At 40.5% G+C, this 23,353-nt stretch overlaps 1 protein-coding gene across 1 annotated transcript in view; it reads right to left on the bottom strand.

Annotated features, from left to right (window-relative positions):
* Nucleotides 1–23,353, bottom strand: part of KIAA1210 (KIAA1210 ortholog) — an 80,330-nt gene that overhangs the window by 28,466 nt on the left and 28,511 nt on the right. Inside the window, 5 exon segments of the mRNA XM_011977142.1 lie at nucleotides 4,781–4,936; nucleotides 8,122–8,256; nucleotides 8,891–9,017; nucleotides 16,295–16,463; nucleotides 23,071–23,141. Of these exon segments, the coding sequence (XP_011832532.1) occupies nucleotides 4,781–4,936; nucleotides 8,122–8,256; nucleotides 8,891–9,017; nucleotides 16,295–16,463; nucleotides 23,071–23,141 (658 nt within the window).

The raw sequence follows: 23,353 nt of genomic DNA on the forward strand, positions 1-23,353 counted from the left end.
GGACACCATCCTGGCTAACACAGTGAAACCCCGTCTCTACTAAAAATACACACACACACACACAAATAGCCAGGCATGGTGGTGCACACCTGTAGTCCCAGCTACTCGAGGGGGCCGAAGCAGGAGAATTGCTTGAACCCGGGAGGCGGAGGTTGCAGTGAGCTGAGATTGCGCCACTGCATTCCAGCCTGGGCGACAGAGCGAGACTGTCTTTAAAAAAAAAAGTTACCACAGGAGCCAACTACAGGATTTTATGAGTTACCCAAGAAAAGCAAATAGAATCCCTTCCTGGCAGAATTCTGAAAGAAAAACAAGTGGAGAAAGTGGGACACCTTTCTCTACTTTTCCATCCTCACTCCCCTCCAACCCTACTTCTCCTTCCATGCACTCTGACAGCCGACATACCCTGTCCGAACCCAATCTGCATATTATTTTTTCGTTTGTATAAATGTAAGGGGTAGAAGTGTAGTTTGTTACATGGATATGTCGCATAGAGGTGAAGTCTGAGCTTTTACTTTTACTGTAACCATCACCCAAATAATATACATTGTGCCCATTAAGCAATTTATCATCCCTCACCCTCCTCCCTCGCTCCCACCCTTCCAAATCTCCAGTGTTTATTTTCCACACTCTATGTCCACTGTGTACACATTATTTAGCTCCCACTTATAAGGGAAAACATTTGGTCCATTATGCGTATTATTAAGTATGGCTGAGATGTTTTCATTTCTTCTCCTGTGTTTCAGAGAGAGTTTAGCACAGACATCTTCAGATTAATATCTGGAATTAAATGGGCTTCTCGTGCCTCAACATCTGGGAGACGCGCCCAGCCTGGTACCTACTAATCCAGAATCATCTTAGATAAGGAACCTGGGTTGGACCTCAGGCCAGGGGAAAGGATTCTTCAGCACTGGTTATTAGAGAGCTGGACATTTCTTTGCTGTTAGCTGGGATAAGGGCTTCTCTTTGGAAAATAATAACACATTTTCACTTCTTTTTTCCCTTCTGTCAAGTTTCTAGACCCAGTGCAAAGGAGTTTAGTCAATAATGCACATTTTGGTAGTACTTTTTAATGATTTATTTTTCTGTTGTATGATGCTAGGGTTTTCCCCTTTTGAGCAGGGACAGAGAGAAGGTTGACTGTCTTCTTGAGACAAAGGAAAGCTCTGATTGTAATGTCTTAAATAAGGGGATTACCAGGTGGCTGTTTAGGCCCAGATTTCGTCAAGCATTTGGCCCATAAAGCTGTCACTCTGGGAAAAAATACATTCTGAAACTGACACTGGGATGTTGGAGAGTTGGGTTCTATGTGAGTCAAAACTAAAAGTATGTGTCTATCTCCACAAGAATAAGCAATTCTTGGTGGGAAAAGTGGTTCTTGGTGGGAAACTTCTGCACCAAGAGGTACTGGCACAGAGTGTGAGACCCAGTAATGACTGTAGGGATTTTAACTCCCTGGGTGTGGCAAAGTGCCCATTCCTGAGAGTTCCTGCACAGCTGCTGCTTCATTCAAAATCTGTGTTACTTAAAGTTGTTGTGGTCAATATTTTTGCCAACTTGAAAGTTCTTGAAGGTGGAATTTCTGATATTCCCTGCAGCCCCCTCCCCCTTCTGTCACAATCTCTTCAATTTCTTAACTAGTATAGAGAATAAGAACATGGACTTTGAAACCAAATAGGCCTGAATATGACATCCTAGCTCTACAATTTATTGGCCGTCTGACCTTGAGCAGGTTCCCTAGCCCTTTTAAGCCTCAGTTTTCATGTCTGTAAAATGGGAATAATCGTAATACATACTTTGGTTTGTTGTTGTAAAGATTAAATAAAATTATACAAGGAAAGTGCTTAACATAGTGCCCGTTACTTAAGAAAGTCTTGATAAATGTTAGCTGTTGTTGCTATTGCTGGGCATTGGTTATACAAAGTTAGATGACTGCTAGAGGCCACATAGTTCAGTGAAAAGTGCTATGGATTTGGTCAGGAGTCCTGGGGTCAAGCCCCAGCTCTATCTTTGATTGGCTCTGTGGCCTTGGCCAAGTCACTTCACCTCTCTGAACCTCAATTTTTTTTCATCTACAATGAGAGTCTTTCCTATCTGCTTTACAGAGTTACTGAGAGAATTGAATGTAACTATATATGGAAAATCACTTTGAAAGTTGTAAATTTTTGTGCAATCATGGGGGAAGGAGCATTATGTTCTCCTTTGATGTATTAGAGGATTTTAAAACTAAAATTTTATTTTATTTTAGAGACAGAGTCTCACTACATTGCCCAGGTGGAAGTACGGTGACTACACACAGGCATGATCATAGCGCACTACAGCCTCAAGTTCCTAACCTCAAGTGATCTTCCTGCCTCAGTCTCCTGAGTATCTGAGACTACAGGCATACGCAGCAGAGGATTGCTTAAAAAAAAAGATGGCTCTGTGCTTCAGAGACTTATTTGTATACAATGCTGTGGAATTATGGTGTAAGTCATCCAGGTAAAGCATGAGACATTACAAAAAGAGGCAAACTTGTAGCACTCTAAATTAACTCCTTATTAGCCAATTCAGTGGAATAACTTAACCCCCAAATGTTAACTACCAGCATTTACCCTGCAATGTGACTGAGGCCAGGGAATTTAATCAGCCCAAACTTTAAACTTTTAAGAATTTTACCCTGACAAGGTATATTGACAGCTTATCTTCACAGGTGTGGAACAAAGGACAAAACTCAAACTCATCCCTCTGCTCACCTGAGACAAATGCATATTTGATTGCTTCTTGTGATGTAAAAATGCAGATTCACTGAGGAAGATGAAGACATAAGTGACCATTTCTCTATCCCCTCTCATATGTAAATTGTGTATTCAGTGAAAGACTGATCAAAGACTCAAACGCAACTATTTGTCTCTTATCTTCCCACACCTTTTAAAATTGTGTTCATCTTTCCCCAATATCCACCTTTTCCCCTTTAAACACTGAAGTCCTCAAAATCATCTTTAGAGAAAGGTACAGACCTGCCTCCCAGGTGCGCATCCTTAACCATGGCAAAATAAAATTTTCAAATTGTTTCTGACAATTTGTCTTAGGTACTTTTCTGGTTTACAAACTCAACAACAAAAAGATAAATAACCCAATTAATAAATGGGCAAAGGAGAAATCGATATTTCTCCAAAGAAGATACACAAATGGCTAACAAGCACATGAAAAGATACTTAACATCATTATTTACTAGAGAAATGCAAATCAAAACCACAATGAGATACTATTTCACACCCACTAGCATGACTATAATTTTTTTAAAACAGAAACCTAACAAGTGTAATGTAAAGCGGTACTGCTGTTGGGGAAAACGGTTTGATTAAACATAGAATTACCATATAACCCAGCAATTCCACTCCAGGTATATACCCAAAAGAATTGAAAACAGGTGTTCAAACAAAAATTCGTACACGAATGTTCATAATAGCACTATACACAATAACCAAAAGGTAGATAGGACACAAGTGTCTATCAATGGATGAATGGCTAAACAAAACGTGGTACATCCATATAATGAAATGTTATTTAATCATAAATAGAAATGAAGTACTGATAAATGTCATGACATGGATGAACCTCAAACACATTATGCTAAGTGGAAGAAGTTAACACAAAAGCCACATATTGTATGATTCCATTTACATGAAATATCCAGAGTAGGCAAGTACAGAGATAGAAAGCAGAATACTTGTTGTCAGGGGCTGGTGGGAGATACGAATGGTGAATGACTGCTCAATAGGAACTGGGCTTGCATTTGGGAGAACCAAACAGGTTCTGGACCTTGATAGTGGTGATGATTGCATCACATTGTGAATGTATGTACTGTCACTGAATTGTATACTTTAAAATGGTTAAAATGATAAATTTTATGTGATCTGTATTTTACCACAATAAAAAATGTTATCTAATTCAATTCTTCCACTAATTCAGATTATGCATCCCAATTAATCTGATTTAGTGGCATCCTGCAGAAAATACTTGTAGTCATAACCCAGATTCATAAAACAATAAGCATCCATCCACCTACTACCAGTCTGTGCTTTAACTTTGGTTTTAACCTAATTTGTTTCTCTGTTGACATATCTAACTGAGGGCTGCTTCACTTCATAGGATCTTTTAACACCAAAATAGAGTTTTGTTCTGACTGGTCAATTCTCTTCCTTAAAAATTAGGTTTCTGTTTACTTTTTATTTCCAAAGGTTAATCATTCTAAACTCTACTTCACTCTCAGAGCCCTTTCAAGTTCACCAACAACCAATTCAATTAAACACACATTAGTTTGAGAATGGAAGTGTTGATACGGGCACGCACTACTGTACGCTGATTGATATTATCTGGTTGACAAACCTAGACGTATGAAATAGACACATCACCCTCTCATGTGTCAGCTGATTTTTCACATGGATATGTGTCAAACAATATTATATGCCCTAACCTCTGATATTTTCTGGATTTCAAAGTGTAGAGACTATGCTTCAGTAAAAGTCTCTATTTTTATCTTCATGAAATAACTCAAAACATCTGCAAACTTATTTTTTCCAAAATACTATCTTCTCTTGCTTATACATTAAAAAGGTGATTATTTGGTTTGTAGAATTGGATGGAAAACCACCATGCAAATCAAAAGCCAAGAATGTCAGCTCCTTCCCCAATCATCCCCCTAGTGTTGAGCTCCAGCGGGAGAATAGATGACACAAGAAGAAATTATGCCTCTGATCTGTGAGCCCCCTCAACCTACCCCTTAATATATACTCACCTGAGTGGCTGTCAAACTCTCATGTGGTAAAGCCTTCTTTTGTGGATTCTTGGGTGACTCATCATCGAGAGAGATTTCTACCAAGTTCTTAGAAATTATGTCAGGTTGGATAACAGGTGGGATGATGCTGAGTCGGCGTTGGCGTGATGGTGGGTTCTGTCAAGAGGGAGAATAGAAGGAACAAGTTAAAACCTGTGCGCTCTCCCTCAAATTAGTGATTTTCTCTTATTCTTTAATAAGAGAAAGGAATCCAAAGTTGGTTGAAGAACTAAGAATCCAAAGTGAAAAAAATAAGCCCAGGGAAGAATTTCCTACCTTCCCGTCTTCATTTCTAATACCTACTCAAACCAAAGACTACTAGCCTTGATTTCCCCTCTGGGGTGCTGCACACTTTTGCCAATCCCCAAAGACAGAAACTTCAAATTGCTTGTTCGTGAAAAATCAGAATCCTGATGTTATCTCCTTACTGATGTTAAATACAAATCTTATTTAGTTCTGATCTTTCTTTTAATGTCTGAATTTGACTTTGGAAGTCCAGTTCTCGTAGAGGCGAATCTTTGAGTTATGACCTGGAATTGGCATCCAAACTACACTCTTTGCTCCTATTATTCCATGAATTATTTGGATTGAATCTTGACTGTGTTTGTTGCTTATCTTAATCCTGTCAAGAATGACTTTCTGGGATTTTAAAGAAAATCTACAGAATTTTAAAATCTATAGATTTTAAAGAAAATCTACGGAATGGTTTCCTAAAGGGACAAAAATTGATCATTTGGATTTTCCTTGGGATTCAGCAGACAGTTTAGTTGATTCCATTTTGAAGAAAATGGTACACTTGAATTTGAGGCAGTGGTCCCTGCCATGGTCCTCTTGATGTGGGTCAGAATCCCTGCTTTTTATGTTTAACAAACACTGGCTAAGCATCTACAATGCATTACATCCCATTCCAGGAAATGGGCCTACAACAATAAACAAAACAAATTATTGCTGTCATGAAGCTGACATGCTTGCTTCTGTTGTAGACTCTGCTCAGCTCAGGGCAGACAGCCTTCAGACACTATAGCCAAAGAAGGGGCCACAGTGAAGCTTACCAAGGTTATGCTCCTGGGGTGCTCCTGGCCAGGTTCTCCAGTGCTTCCTTATTACTACCAGGCCCCATTGGGAGCTCTTGGGGAGAGGCCATATCAACCAACTCCAAGCCCAGCTTTATTAATAATAACTACAATAATGACAACTAACTTTTACTAAGGGCTTACGGTGTGCTAAGCAGGGAATGCTCTCCATAGATACATCTCACTGAAGCCTCACAACAATTCTTTAAAGCATTTGCTATTGTGGGCTCCGTTTTACGGATGGGGAAAACGAAGTTTGAGAGATGATGTAACTTCCCCTAATTCTCCCAGTGGCAGAGCAAGCATTTGAAAGGTCTGTCCAGCTTGATAACCCTTGTTCTTGATCACTGTGAACTGGTGTCTCCTAATTATAAGGGCCAGAAAAGGGAGCGCCCATACTGAAGGCCAAGTTCAAGATGTTTAAAGGCAACAACCGGAATAGATGGTGTGCCTGCTTCCTTAAGAAGGGCTGAGGGACAGTCAAGACCGTGAGCAGTAAGAAAAATTGTTTTGAAGTCTCAGTTTCTTAAATGACTAAATTCAATTTGATTCAACAACAGCAAGATGCTAATAATCTGCCATTATATCTTTTTAACTATTTGTACTCAAATAAAGGGAACAGAAAATGTCTTGGAGAGTAATGTAGGCATCCACATTCCTAACACTTCAGATGGGACATCAGGTAAAAATCTGGCAGGAAATAAAATTGGTTCAGTGTCAGTATTTCTGACATAACTGTATACCTGGATTTCTTCTTTCACAACCTCCTAGTTGTTCTGAATGTCACTTAATCCATTAGAATCCTGCCCCTTCAAGGGAATTGATCCCACTGGCCAATTCCATGCTTGCCCCAGCTTTTATGTAGCACTGGGTGTCAGGACCCTTGACTTAATGCTATCAACCATCCTTCCATTTGGAGTTGTCATTTTGGTACTTAAGGGAAGTTTCCCATGCAAAGGTCAGGTTGGTTGTTGATTACTTAGGTCCTATTAATACCCTATGCTGTCTTCAACCTTGTTTTCCAGGGTATCAACTAAGGGATCAGGCCAAAAGTGTGAGGTGTAGGCCCAAACCAAACATTTAAGAAAGCTTGCCTTTAGGCTATTGTGGCCTTCCCCAACCACTTCCTTGTGAGAAGTAATGCCCCTAGAATATTTTCCTTTAACTTTCACAAAACAATAATTTTTTTTAAAAAATGGAATATCTCTGCTATATGAGTCTCTCTGTTGCTGGGACTAAGAGAGGAGGGGAAAGATGGAGGAGTCCAAGCAACCAGTTTCCTCTTTCTGAATGTGAGAACCCTGTGCCACTTGGTCATGGTCGTGAGGCTGCAGGGAGTGTAACTATGGCGGTGAGTGAAAGCTTGTGTTGATGTTTAAAACTGAAGATTGAATAGTTCACGGAAGTGACTTTTCCTGCTGTAGTACAAGAGGGCAACAGTCTTCTGACCCTAGGGGCTGCTTAACAACTTTAGGGTCAACACTATTAGTGTCTATCTCAGTGTTTTCTCCTGTATAGCTAATGGATCCAGAAGAAAGGAAACCAGAGTGAGAGATGTGGGGTCTTAGCAGGCATGTCAGAAATAAGCCCCACTTACCTTTTGCCAAATGGAAAATAATCATATCTCCAGTGGAGAAGGGTCTCCTCCTTGTGTGGCTTTCCCACTTACACAGGGACCCTTGGGCATAATTCCACCCTCAGGCTGAGATGGGGAAGACAGCTGTTAAGGGTTGTCTCCTTGACAATATCTCCAGCTCCCCCTGAAGCATTTCTGGATCACAGATATAGTCTGACTGAGTAATGGATCCCTACCATAAATTTAGGATTAGCTGGAGGCAAGATGCTACATTACGTAGGCACTAAGGTGTACCCTTCTTTCTCTCCAGGCAGGTATAAAGAAGTTGAGTATCTTGGGGTAATGGAAAGATCATGGGGTTTGAGTTTAATACACCTGGGTCAGATTTCCAAGTCTACAACTTACTACCAGGGTGAGCTTGAGCACTATCTTTAACTTCTCTGAGTCTTCATTCAATCCTCACAAGCAACCCTTTGAGGTAGATGTTAATATTATAACCACTGTAGATGAGGAAAAGAAGGCTCAGAGAAGTTAATCAACTAGTCCAGGGGTCACACAGCCAGTAAGCAGCAGAGTAAGAATTCAAGCATAGATCTGTCCATTTCTGATTTCTGACTGAGCTGCCCATGCTCGGAACAATTCCACTTTGTTACCTCAGTGATCTTGGGGCCAGTAACCCAGAATGCACTTGTAGGCACATTTTGAAGCACAGCTCCTAACATGGCTCCAGACACAACTCCAGGCACACTACTCCTAGGTTTAGGCAGAGTTCTGGAAATACGGGATCTCTGTGTAAGAGAGAGAGAAAAACTTGAGGATTGGTATGCCAGCATATAAACAGTGGAATGTTGCTGTCAAAATAATTATTCTTATGGTATGTTAAGATAAGTGAATATAGGCCAGGCACAGTGGCTCACGCGTGTAATCCCAGCACTTTGGGAGGCCAAGGCGGGAGGGTTGCTTGGGCCCAGGAGTTTGAGACCAGCCTGGGCAACATGGTGAAACCCTGTCTCCACAAAAAGTACCAAAAAATCATCCAGGCGTTACAGGCCTGTAGTCCCAACTACTCGGGAAGCTGAGGTGCGAGGATCACCTGAGCCTGGGAAGTTGAGGCTGCAGTGAGCCATGATCATGCCATTGCACTCCAGCCTGGGTGACAGGGTGAGATCTGTTTCAAAAAATTAAAATAAAATAAAATAAAAAAGAAGTGAATATGGCAACACTAATCAACGCTGTGTGCCAGGTATTAGGCACATTATATATTTATACATTCTGTCACTCAAGGCTTACAACAGCCCTGTGGGGGCAGGATCAGCTGAGAAGCAGAATCAAGTTTCCACTCCTTTTAATTTTGGCAGGGTTAGAGTAGGGAACAGAAGAGAAGTAGTTCAATTAGACACTGATGCTCGAGTCCACTATTACCTGCCGAGGTCTGCCTCTCTGGGGATCCATAGAAGGACACATTTTACTTGCTGATCTTTCAGGCTCAGGACCCAACATGAAGATGCTATCATGGGATAGGGCTTTGCTCCCCATGCTGCTCTTGACCCTGGACAGAAAGGAAAGGTCTTGTAAAAGCAACCCAAGGGCCATGGGAACTGAAGACAAATGTATGTTCATAATATGGCCCTACCATAGATACCTCAGAAGGAGAGCAGGGATGCATATGTGCTGACATAGAAAGCGGCTCATGAGATAGTAAGTGAAAAAAAATAATGGTATGGCCCCATTTAATATATACACACATATATAGTTCATATTCAAAGAAAAAAATCTAGAAGGATATCCACAAATTGTTAGAGGTGGTTCCCTCTGAGGAATGACACATTAGGGACAGGAAGGAAATGTTCATTTTCCACTTCATGTCCTTCTGTATAATTTTACTTTTTACATTATGAGCATATATCCTTTTTACATAACAGTCTTACTGAGATATGGTTTATATATCATACATTTTGCCCATTTAAAGTATATAATTCAATAGTGGCAATTCTAGGGAATGGGAGGAAAGGCCATGAGTTTTGCTATTATTACAGTGAGAATTATAAAAGATCTTTCACACCCAAATTTTTCTCTAGTGTTTTTGGTTTGATTTAAAAAAATATCAAAGATCTTCTCAGATACAGGAGGCTTTCATTCATCAGATCCTTTCCCTTTCACACAAGAGCTCTACAATATATCTATCCTATTTTCAAAGTCATCCTATGTACCACCTGCCCCTCCCTTCCCCAAGCTTACTAAATCCAGATGAAAATACCTTCTGATTGGGAATGGTACCAGGTTGATGATAATTACATGTTAAGAAAAATCAGAAGAAAGAGAAAAACAAATGAAAGGCTAAAGACATGAAAGACTCCTTTTTGGAGTGTGGTAATGTATTTTACCTTTTAAAAATTTCAACCAAAGACATCACAGGAAGAGCAAACTACAGACCAATATCTCTTATGAACACAGATGCAAAAATCCTCAATAAAACACTCACGAACTGAATCCAACAGCATATAAAAAGAATTATATACCACGACAAAGTAGGATTTACAAGGAATGATCGGCTTAATGTGTGAAAAGCAGTGAATGCCAAACACTATATCAATAGAATAGAAACAAAAACTATATGACCATTTCAATAGATGCAGAAAAAAAATTCATAAAATTCAGCACCCTTCCATGATAAATGCACTCAATCCTGATAGAAGATATCTGTGACAAATCACGGCTAATATCATGGTGAAAGGCTGGATGTATTCCCCCTAAGATCAGGAACAAGACAAGGATGACTGCTTTTATCATTTCTATTCAACAGTGTATGGGAGATTATAGACAGGGAAATTAGGTAAGAAAGTGAAATTAATGCCATCCAGAATGGAAAGGAAGAAGTGAAATTATCTCTATTCACAGATGACGTAATTGTGTATATAAAACTCTTAATGAACACACTAAAAATGACTAGGACTAATAAACGAATTCATCTAAGTTGAAGGATACAAGAATGATATACAAAAATTGTATTTCTATACACTTGCAATGAACAACTTGAAAATGAAATTAAGAAAACACTTCCATTTACAATAGCAACAAAAGAATAAAAACATGAAAGTAAATTTAACAAAAGATGTGCAAAACTCATAATCTGAAAACTGTAAGACACTGATGAGAAAAATGCCAAAGGCCTGCATAAATGAAAGGAAATCCCATGTTCATTCATTGGAAGACTTAAACTTATTAAGATGGCAGCACTTCACAAAGTGATCTACAGATTCAGTGCAATTCCTATTGAAATTCCTGCTGGCTTTTTTTTTTTTTTCCGGAAAATTGATCTTAAAATTCATAGTGAAATGCAAGGGACCACAAATAGCCAAAATAATCTTGAACAAGAGGAACACAGTTGGATAACTTATACTTCAATTTCAAAGCTTACTGTAAAACTACAGTAATCAAGACAGTGTAGCACTAGCATAAAGATAGACATATAGATCAATGGAATAGAGTTGAGAGTTCAGAAATGGACCTATACGTCTATGGTTGATTTTCAGCAAGGGTACCAAGACTATTCAATGAAAAAAGAATAGTCTCTTCAACATATGGTGCTGGAGCAACTGGGTATCCACATGCAAAAGAATTAAGTTGGACCTTTATCTCACACCATATATAAAAATACTATAAAGACACATGCACATGTATGTTTATTGCAGCACTATTCACAATAGCAAAGACTTGGAACCAACCCAAGTGCTTATCAATGATAGACTGGATAGAGAAAATGTGGCACATATACACCATGGAATACTATGCAGTCATAAACAAGAATGAGCTCATGTCTTTTGCAGGGACATGGATGAAGCTGGAAACCATCATTCTCAGCAGACTAACACAGGAATAGAAAACCAAACACCGCATGTTATCACTCATAAGTGGGAGCTGAACAATGAGAACACATGGACACAGGGAGGGGTACATCATACACTGGGGCCTGTTGGGGAGTGGAGGGCTAGGGGAGGGATAGCATTAGGAGAAATACCTAATGTAGATGATGGGTTCATGTGTACAGCAAACCACCATGGCACGTGTATACCTATGTAACAAACCTGCACGTTCTGCACATGTATCCCAGAACTTAAAGTGTAATTTTAAAAATTAACTCAAAATGGATTAAAGGCCTAAATATGAGAGCTAAAACTATAACATTCTTAGAAAAAACATAGGATTAAATCTTTGTGATCTTGGATTTGGCAACAGATTTTTAGATATGACACCAAAAGCTCAAGTAACAAAAGAAAAAAAAATAGATAAATAGTGACATGGTTTGGTTCTGTGTCCCCACTCAAATTTCATGTCAAATTGTAATCCCCACATGTTGAGGGAGGGACTTGGTGGAAGGTGATTGGATCATGGGGGCAGTTTCCTCCATGCTGTTCTCGTGATAGTGAGTGAGTTATCATGAGAGCTAATGGCTTAAAAGTGTGTGGCAGTTCCCTGCTTGCACTCTGTCTCTACTGCCACCATGTAAGATGTGCCTTGCTTCCCCTTTACCCTCTGCCATGATTGAACTGTGAGTCAATTAAACCTCTTTTCTTTATAAATTACCCAGTCTCAAGTAGTTCTTTATAGCAGTGAGAACGGACTAATACAAATAGATTTCATCAAAATTAAAAATGTTCGTGCATCAAAGGTTACTAGCAAGAAAATGAAAAGATGACCCACATAATGGAAGAATATATTTGCAAATTATATATCTGATAAGAGTCTTGGATCTGAAACATATAAAGAACTCTTTCTTACTAATAGGAATTCTTTTTACTGAATTCTTAAGGAATTCAATAATAAAAATTTAAATAACCCAATTAGAAAATGAAAAAAATGATATGAATAGACATTTCTCCAAACAAGAAAGATATACAAATATCTTTTCCAAAGATATACAAAAGGCCAACAAGTACATGAAAAGATCCTCAACATCACCAGCTGGCAGGGAAAAACAAATCAACACCATAATGAGATGCCATTTCACACCCAGTAGAATGGCTAGAATCGAAAATTCAGTTCAGATAATAACAAGCATTGGCAAGGCTGTGGAGAAATTGGAACACCCATACAGTGCTGGTGGTGCCCCCATATATTGCTGGTGTTAAAATGGTCCAGCCACTTTGGAAAACAGTCTAGCAGTGCCTCAAAAGGTTAAATATATAACGACCATTTGACTCAACAATTCCACTCCTAGGCATATACCCCAGAGAAATAAAAACACATATCTGCCCCAAAACTTGTACACAAATGTTCATAGCAGTATTATTCACAATATCCAAAAGGTGGAACAACTCAAATATCCATTAACTGATGAATGGATAAAATGTGGTATAGTCATGCAACGGACTACTATTCAGTAGCAAAAAGGATGAAATTCTGATACACGCTACAACATTAATGAACCTTAAAAACATTATACTGAGTACAAGAAGTCAGTAAGAAAAGATCACATTCCATTCATGTGAAATGTCCAGAATAGGTTAACTCCACAGAGACAGAAAGCAGATTAATGATTTCTAGGGCCTGGCGGGCGTCGGGGGAAGGTTGAATAGGGAGGACTGGTCAATGGGTACAGGAGTTTATTTTTGAGGTGATGGAAAAGTTCTAAAATTTATTATGATGATGATTGTACAACTCTGTGGATTTACAAAAAAAAAATGTTGAATTTTACCATTTAAGTGGTTTAATTGTATAATATATGAATTATATCTCAATAAAACTGCTACCAAAAAAAGAAATCAAGTTCTTGATGCATGATTTTAAATGAATGACCCTTGAAAACATACTAAGTGAAGGGAAGCCAGTCAAAAATAGCCACATATTGTATAATTCCATTCATGTGAAATGTTCACAATAGGCAAATCCATAGAGGCAGAAAGCAGATCAGTGGTTTGAAAGAGGAGAGGGGAATGGAAAATTACTGCTACTGGGTGCAGGGTTTCTTTTTAGGGTGATGAAATGTCCTAAAATTGGGTAATAGTGATAGCTGCACACTCTAAAAGGTAGAACTTTGTAGTATGTGAATGACATTTCAAGAAAGCTGTTATATAGAAACATAAAAATTTTAAATAACAAAGTTATTCCTGTTAGGTAGGAAAAAATGTGTATATGTATACAAGAGATGAGATTAGACACAAAAAAAATAAAGGAAGAAAAGAATTAAAAAAGCAAGTAAGCTGATACATGCTACAACATGTGAAAACATGCTAAGTGAAACAACCTTTGTATGATTCTACGTACATGAAATATCCAGAATAAACAAATTTATAGAGACAAAAAGTAGATTAGTGGTTATTTAGGGGGAAAACTGTTAATTGGTACAGGATTTCTTTTAGGGAGGGATAGCCATGTTTAAAAACAGATAAAATAAACTTTAAAATGTTTAAATGCCCTTTTTGTACTTATTGTCTTTATTACAAAACAATACATATATGTTGGCACTTAAAAAATATCTTTAAATGGTAACTAGAGTAGCAGCTTGGGCATTGTGGAGCTAGCACCCGCCCTGTCTTTATGAGCCAGTGGGGCCTTCATATGGATATATTTGATAATGACACACTATAAGGACAATCTCATGTTATGGGGATCAAAACAGAACCCACTCTAAGATGGCTTGTGGGCCAACAAGAGAGGAGAGGAGAGAGATGTCTGCTACTTTTTACTAAACTCCTATTTACCTTTTCCCTATAAAACTCTGCTATCCGGGTGGCCCTGGTGTTGGAAGCAACGTAGTCTGCTTTATAAAACAGCAGTCCAGCAGAAAATTACTGTGACTCTCTAGATAAACACTTAATGGGCATATATATGATTGACTCAGCATTGAGAGAGTAATGTTCCCAGACATCTCTATATACACGCATATGCTCAGTATGCACACATAACATGCTTTCATTCACTGCTGCTCTATGATCTTCTGGCTCAGAGGTTCAGAACCAGTGTAGCATCTGTGACTACCTTGCCTCCTCTGCTTTGTGCAAAAAAACTGAGAGGAAATCTTGGGCTGTGAGTGGGCTTAGAAATGTCTCTCATTTCCATGCTGTGCATTAACCAGAGTGAAGCTGTTGAATTGGCTCTATCGTGCCAAGCCCTCCCTGATCAAAAGATTAAATTAGCACCAATTGTGGCCAAGTTTGTCAGAAATGAAAACTCTTGTCCACTTAACATATCTAGTGCTCATTGATCTGTTCCCTGGAGGTGAAAAGAAAAAATAAATTAAAAATCACAAACAAAATCTCAGCCTTTAAGGGCAGTGAAGTATATTATTATAACATCACTCATTAAGAAATCAAATGAAGGAACGGGATTTGTCCATTCCATCAGATACAGCTTAATACAGTCTTGGAAATAGATGCTGGCCCTATAGTACAGGCCAGGGGAAGGCTGGTCATAAGTTTTGTTATGATTGATTGCTTCAGTGAATGAAGAAAGCTGATATCCCTTCTCCAGAGTGACATTTTCCAGGGTTTCTTCCCCTAGCACATTAAGCAAAAGACTGAGATCAGGGGTGATCTTCAGACTCCCTAAGTTAAATCCCCACCTTCTCTCTCTCTCTTTCTCTCTCTCTCTCGTTCACGTGTACACACACTTCTGGAAAGGAAGGAACAAGTAAGAGGGAGAAATGTAGAACTTTAGCAGAGATAGTAAACCTGAATGCCCCTCCCTGACCGACCTCCAGGTTTTAGCAGGGCTAGTCTTAGACTTACTGAACACTGCAAGGCGATGGGCTATAATAGTGTTACTTGTGAGGTACTACATAAGCCCCTCTTTCAAAACCGTCTCCCCTACTTCCAGCAAGACTATCTGAACTTCCTCACACTGGAGGCACTCATGAAGGTTGTTCTTAAGGAACCGTATATGATAACTATGAGGCCATTATGTTATAGAATGTATTGGGGGAGGTATTGGGGACAGTATAACATGTCAGCTAACTGCCTCATGAAGGTTTTGACTGGTTGGAATGGGCAGCAGGACCGGTGAGCTCTGTGAGGAGTCCAGATAAGTCTGGTATTTAAGTCCAGGAGAACAGTCCTAAGTAGAACTTCATAGGGGGAGATTTGATTGATCGGGAGACAGCTGGGGATCCTAGGTGTCCAGATCGCACAACAGGATGTGGAAATTTGGGCGCTGCAAATGAATATCTGAATAGCGGTGGCAGTGGTAGCTGGAAACAGTCTTCCCCATGCCCTCTGTGACTATAGCATTTCCCCTAGTCTCCTGGGATGGAAGGAGAAAGGGATCTGGGTTGTTTGTTTGTGTGTGTGTTTTTACAGCAACACAGTGATTTCATGCTCATGACCCACCCCACTCACAGCTAGATAGCTTTACTATATGAGGCTTTCATCACTCGTTATGAGATCTTGGCCAGATCTGTAGTCTGAGAGCCAGGCAAGCAAACCAGACCAAGCCTCCTGAATGATGTAGGCCCTTCTTACCAAATCAAACAGGCCTTCAGGTCCTCATTGGCTGCAGGCCCCACATCTCAAGTTATTTTTGTTGTGACAGGCAGGGCTTCCCTGAATATCTGCACCCTCTTACTCAGTGCTCTTGGGAAGTGGGGTATGCATTTGCCATGCTCCAACCCACTGAGCTGTGCAGCTCAGACAACAAACATGCATATGCACAGAGAGAAAAGCACCACTCCCTACCCCAGACATGACTGCATTGGCAATGGCTGCAAGCCTGGCCCCCACAGGTGGGGGTCTCTTGGTGTCCCTGGTGATTTGGCTGCCGAAAGGTGACCTAGATCCAACTGTCTGCCTCTTCTCCTGTCTCCCCATCACTCTCCACCCCATCTGAGCTGACCTGGCCTTAGTTGGTTGATTTTCTCGAGCAGGCTCCAGAGAAGAGATGTTAATGTTGCTGCGGGATGAGCTCAGTTCTAGCATTTCTTCTTCCTGGGTATCTTCAGCTTCTTTTCTCTTCTTCTTACCAAAAAAGCTCTTAAGGGCTTTAAATTTGCATTTCTTCTTTCCTGGAAGTGAAAAATGAAAATGAGACAGAGTGTGATGGTAGAAGGGAAGACAGGAGAGGAAATAGGGCCTTCATGACAGGAACGAGGACCGTGATCCCACCCAGGTGGCCTGCAGAGCTTGGACTCAACCCCAATGCTGACAGCACCCTTCAACATTCATTAATAACTCAGTAACAAAGTGTCTGAGTTACTGGTGAAAGGAGAAGCCCAGGCCACAGCTTGTGATCTCTGGGCAGCCTCTATTCAGGCCAAACTCACTAGGAATTCACTTGCCTCTCAATTTCAGCTATTAACATATACACCTCTTTCTTTGTCCTAAGAAGTTCATTCATGTGAAGCAATGATTGAGCCAACGAAAGCACTTGGTACTCCTCTGACTCTACCCCAATGGCTGGAGTCATTGCAATCCAATAGGAGAGCCAAGCTCCCACATGAGAAAAACACTTCAGAACCCTTAGAAATCCAAGTCTAAGTGGGAGTTGACACTTCCCAGCCTGCGTGCTCAAAGGATGCAGACCCAAAGAGTGAGTGCGGTTGATTAGTGCAGTCCAGGAACACTTCCTTGAGGAAGGAATTTATGAGCAAGGGAGATGGCTGGGAATCAGAAAGAAGAAAAAGCTGCCCAGGCGAAGAAGCTGCCTGTGTAAAAGGCATGTCAAAATCAGATACCAAAGAGTTTTTCAAGGAGTGTGTGTGTGTGTGTGTGTGTGTGTGTGTGTGTGTGTGAGAGAGAGAGAGAGAGATGATCATTGTGTGTGTTCTTCAGCTCTTGCCAATTGGTTTGGATTATCTACAGGGCTGCTGCCCTTTGCACATGCAGATAAATGAGAGTTTGCTCTATCTATAATAATTACCAGGGCAGCAGTGAGGAATGTGAGCTTTAAATGCTCTTAATGTTCTCTGTTTGGGCTTTATTTATTTATTTATTTATTTATATATTTATTTATTTTGAGACAGAGCCTTACTCTATCACCCAGGCTGGAGTGTGATGGCGTGATCACGGCCCACTGCAACTTCCACCTCCTAGGCTCAAGCGATCCTCGCACCTCAGCGTCCCCAGTAGCTGGCGCTATAGGCATGCACCACCACACCTGGCTAATTTTTGTATTTTTTGTAGAGATGACACTTCATCATGCTGCCCAGGCTAGTCTCGAACTTGAACTCTTGGGTTCAAGTGATCCACCCGCCTTGGCCTCCCAAAGTGCTATGATTACAGGCATGAGCCACCACGCTGGGCCTCTTTGGTTTCTTAATAAGCACATGTTTTTATTGTGCTTATTAAGAAACTAAAGGGGAGAAGGGGGAGAGGGCTCGTGCTGCATTCTTCAGAGGGAAGGAATTAGCTCTTATTGATTTCACATGCAAAAAGTGCCAACTAAGTTGTCTCATTCCAAGTCCCAACTGTCTGGTCTCCAGAAGGTCTCATCAGCACAGCAATTCTGTGCTGGCAATGAAGGGTCCAGGCAAGGGAGTTGCCAATGCAGCAGCCATCATGAAAGGCTTAATGGTGTAATGGAAAGCACCATCCAAGTGTCAGAAAATTCTGGAATCCTAGGCTTAAATTCACTATCAATTAGCTTTGTGACCTTGAGTAGGTCACTCAACCTCTCTGGGACTCAGCAGGAAAATTAAAGGATTGCATCTGATCAGCATCTCCCAAAGTGTGTTCAGAGGGATGTTCATAAGGTTTGTTGCATGAGACAGGGATCTGTAGTCCAGTCAATCTGGAAAATTCTGGATTAGACAAAGTTCAGTAGTCTTCTTTTCAACAAAACTTTTCTGAAACTTCAAAATGGTTATGTATATGGTGAAGTTCCAAGAAACCAGGCAACAATATTATCTCCCAATGTGTGTAAGCAGAATGTCTGGCAAAACACACTTTGAGAAATGCTGAACTAGAGTTCCTTTAGCTCTGAAACGCTATGACCTATTTGTGCACCGATTGCTCCTGAGCCTGCCAGGGTAAAGGTTCCTAAACTTCAAGGCCTGCCTTAAATCCAGTTTCCCACCAATCAGTGAAACTCATGCTTCTCTCTGTCCTCTGAACACCTAAAACTTGGCTGTTAGCATCACAAGTTTTGCATCTGAATGTTCTTAGCTTACTCATTCATTCGTTCATTCATCTATTCAACAAACATTTATTAAGGTCAAGTACTAATCATGTTCTGGGTATCCGTGAGAAAGAAATAAGTTATAGTTCCCTATGTCTTGGCTACTACCCCCACATCAAGGCTGCAGGCAAGCCCTCCTTAGCATCCAGCACAGTGCAAGGCATGCAGTAACAGCTGTGTCCACGTGGGGGCGCAGAATACCAACACAGCTTGTTACTTCCCTTGACTTGAGACCACTGAACAGAGTCATCTTTCAGCATACTATAATTTAAACACTGGCCCTTATAGGAGTTGATGCAAATTATAAATGACATAGGTAAAGAGCTTAGCATATGATCTGGCATGTAGTAAGTGCTCAATAAATGTGAGCTAGTGTTAGGACTCAGTAATTACTTGTTTATCAAGGCTGGATTCAATTCTGTGTTCATTAGCAGACCCATATCTATAACTGAATAGTGAACTGTACAATATGCAAAATTGGAGGCAGAAGTCAGCATGGAATAGAGCAACGAAAGATTATAGGACTATTTGCTTGATAATTGCTGCTTAAGTAATTTCTGTTTTGGATGACTTCGGCAATTTCTCATCTACTAGAATGTGCCTATATAGGGGCATGGTTGGGAAAACTTCGCAATTCTACCTAAAGAGAGAAAGAATAAAAAATGAAAATGAAACAGGAAATGTATATTTTCTCCAAGATCCCTTTTAAAAATGTTTTCAGAAAAAATTAATTTCTACAATAATAAAATATTTAAGGCTGGGCACGGTGGCTCACGCCTGTAATCCCATACTTTGGGAAGCCAAGGCAGGAGGATTGCTTGAGCTCAGGAGTTCAAGACCAGTCTGATCAACATAGCCAGACCTCATCTCTACTGAAAATTTAAAAAATTATCTGGGGGTGGTGGTTAGTGCCTGTATGCCCAGCTACTCAGGAGGCTGAAACAGGGAGATTGCTCGAGCCCAGGAGGTTGAAGCTGCAGTGAGCTATGACAATGCCACTGTACTCTCTCCTGGGCAACAAAGTGAGATCCTTCCACCTCTGCCTCCCAAGGTGCCTGGATTACAGGTATGAGCTACTGTGCCCAGACGATTTATTGATTCTTGACAGGTGGATCTCATTCTGGCCTTCTGAAAGGGGAACAACTTTATGCTCAGAAGATTTAGAAACACAGCAATTGTTGCCCCTCTTGCTTCAAAATCCCACAGTGGAAGAGAGGAAAGCAAAGCTAGGGAATTTGAGTTGCAAACCTGCTTCTAATAATCCAGCAAAGACAGGGAGAAGAGAGTCAGCAGCTAGTAGCTCCATTTGTGACACAGTCTATAAACACTGAATAACTGGATAAAAACATGTCTAATAAACTATTTAGGCTGTAATAATGAATTCAACAAACATAATCATTGTATGAGCGGACAAAATTATACATTAACACATTTTTATGTTCCTAAATTAACAAAATGACTAGTGACTTTGGAACTGTAACAAGTGCTAAAAGTTAAGTATGCATATAGTCCAATTTCCCCCCAATTTTCCATTCTTTTCTGGGCAGAAACAACAACTTATTTTCCAGCAAGGATTCAACAACAGCTAAAGCAATGGGTGTCTCTTTTAACTATGGACCCCAGAAAGAAAAGAATGTTTCCATTCCATCCTGTAGTGTGGCTCTGAGTGTAGTGGTGGTATAGCTTTGTTAGCAGGGAGCTGGGGAGACACAGAGAGATGGTAACTGCCAAACATGGTAAGTTGGCTGCTGTTGCTCTAGGTCAGTGACTTGAAAGCTGGATACGGCCTTTGTGACAACCCACTGCCAGACATACAATGTCACCAGCAAGGGTCTATGTCTTCAGCCTACTTTCCATTAGGAAACCGCCCTACCCCTAACTGTATCCAACACCCCCCACCCCCGCTATCCCATGTATGGAGACAAGCCCTGGTCTCAGCCCTGGGAGTGAGACACAAAGCTGGATACTGTCTACGTGCTATGCTGCTTTTGAAACTCTAATGGAATCTGAGATTGTTGCCATATATTCAAGTCTATAAATTTGGCCTTTGAAGCTTTATTTTTTAAAGTGTGGTGGGGGCACCTTTAAATCACCAGCAGCTGAGCCCTCCACAGGCTGTTTTTCAAAATCTACGAAAAGCACAAAGGGTAGAGAGATCTAGACAGAAGGTATGGGTAAAAACTCACATTTGTACCCAGCAATGTTTATATAGGTCACCTATACACTGGGTAACTTATGTCATCACAGGGTACAGCAGTTGCAGTCAGTGAGCTGACAGCTGAGAGGTGACAGCTGTCTGGACTTCTATAACAAAGCCATTGATTTCCCTGTCCAAGCCCAAAGACTGTGCATTCCCAAACAGCAAGTAGCTTTCAATATACTCATCCAGTCAGGGTCTGCAGTGTGTCACATGCCAGAAAACAGCTCATTGAAGACTGTTTTTTCTCCAGAGAAGAAAACACAGCTAAATCAAATGAGAAATGGTTGCCTCTAAGTTGTATGTTTGCTTATCCACCATGCATACAGGGAACCCATCTGAATTGAACTGAATGAGCTTTTAAAATGCATCGCATAATGATGACCTTGTTCTCTTGCATTGCTGCTTGGAAATAAAACTTATTTTATTTTATTTTTTTTTCGAGACGGAGTCTCGCACTGTCATTCGGGCTGGAGTGCAGTGGCGCAATCTCGGCTCACTGCAACCTCTGCCTCCCGGGTTCACGCCATTCTCCTGTCTCAGCCTCCCAAGAAGCTGGGACTACAGGTGCCTGCCACCATGTCCGGCTAATTTTTTGTATTTTTAGTAGAGACGGGGTTTCACCGTGTTAGACAGGATGGTCTCAATCTCCTGACATCATGATCTGCCCACCTCGTCCTCCCCAAGTGCTGGAATTACAGGCATGAGCCACCACGCCCGGCAATTTTTATTTTTTTTATTTTTTTTGAGATGGAGTCTTGCTCTGTCGCCCAGGCTGGAGTACAGTGGCGTGATCTTGGCTCGCTGCCACCTCCACCTCCCAGGTTCAAGTGATTCTTTTGCCTCAGCCTCCCAAGTAGCTGGAACCAGCCTCCCAAGTAGCTGGAACTACAGAGTCCTGCAACCACACCCAGCTAATTTTAAAAAATATTTTTAGTAGAGACAGGGTTTCTCCATGTTGGCCAGGCTCGTCTTGAACTCCTGACCTCAAGTGATCCACCCACCTCGGCCTCCCAAAGTGCTGATACTACAGGCGTGAGCCACCGCGCCTAGCTGGAAAGAAAACATTTCTAACTAAGCTTTCCTCCCTTTAACCTCCCAACAGCCACCTTATTCTCTGGCCAGCCCTGACTAGTTCTAAAACTTCTAAAATCGTACTCAAATATTTAGTCTTACAAAAAAAAAAAAAAAAACAACAACAACAACAAAAAAAAACTTGAGAACAGAGAAAAGGCATTTCCTTACTACCACTCTTCATCAAGATGTACTGTGCTGCCATCTTCTTTTGTAGGCATCTGTTTAGTTCATATCCAAAAAGATAGGTCAGTTGGTTTGGTAGTTGGGTCTGCTTTGGTGAGAAGGCCTTTTACTCATTTATGCATTCATTCATTTATTTAATATTTTGGAGCACCTAATCTCTCTCTCTCTCTGTCTCTCTCTGACACAATACTAAACAATGATAACACAGAGATGAAGAAGACCCTAGCACTGCCATTAAGAATCCGTGATCAGGCTCTCAGCATCCCCTGCCCCACATCATGTGTGAAGCCAGGCCCCCAGGAAGCCACAAGGAGATTCCCCTCTGTTCTTCCAGACAAAGTTTTCTGTACCATACACCACTAAAGAAAACTTGGCAAAAGAATGGAAGAACAACCCAATAAACTGTTAAATTCAATTCTGTCTTTACACTCAATGTCTCACATTACATCTTATGATTTCTTTTTTATTCTGTGTGTGTGTGTGTGTGTGTGTAAAGCTTATCATTGTTTAGTGACATTTGCCTCCCTTTCTAATTGTTCCATGCATGATCACCTATCACTCACAGATTGCGCCACAATTTAGGCAAGGGATACACAAGTAAGTTTTGCCAAAGAGAATTTTTGTCAATTGAATCCTATTTAACAGAAGCCTGTGGAGGCATCTTTTGTTTCTACCTCCTTTTACTCCTCAACAAATTAATCTCTTGCTTAGATCTGAATTACTATCTACAGTAAAACCTCAGTTGAATTTGTCAGATCATGGTCTGTTCTGATTGCTTTTTTTCTGATGAAGCAGAAAAAGCCTTAGTAAGTAAAATCTGGTAACCATTTTCAAAGAAGATTGCAGGACCTCAGGCAAATCTTTGACCATCAGAGTTGGAGGTGACAAAGAAGAAATTAGAAAACTGAAAAGTAAACGTCGTGACTTAGTCTAATGATCTGAGCTTGTTTTCTTGTGCCTTGCTTCTTTGTCCTAGGAGCTAAATAAACACAGTGAACAAATCTAATTCTGGTTATCAAAGTTTTATTGGGTTACTTACCCTCGTCACTGGCCTCCAGAACATCCAGACTGTCACAAAATTCACTTAGTGATTCAGCCATTGTAGGATGACTAAAATAAAATAAAAAGCAAAAGATCATCATTTGATAGTCAGGGCGTAATGCAATCCTTTCACCCTACCCCTTATCCTTCAGTTATATTCTTAAAATAGCCTAGAAAACATATACAAATGGAATTGCCATTACAGAGAGTTATCCTTCCTTTAAAAAAGACAATGATTCTGAATGATTCCATTTACATAAAATGTCCAGAATAAGCAAATA

This window comes from Mandrillus leucophaeus, unplaced genomic scaffold (genome assembly GCF_000951045.1).
Source record: "Mandrillus leucophaeus isolate KB7577 unplaced genomic scaffold, Mleu.le_1.0 Scaffold174, whole genome shotgun sequence".
NCBI classification, from domain to species: Eukaryota; Metazoa; Chordata; class Mammalia; order Primates; family Cercopithecidae; genus Mandrillus; species Mandrillus leucophaeus.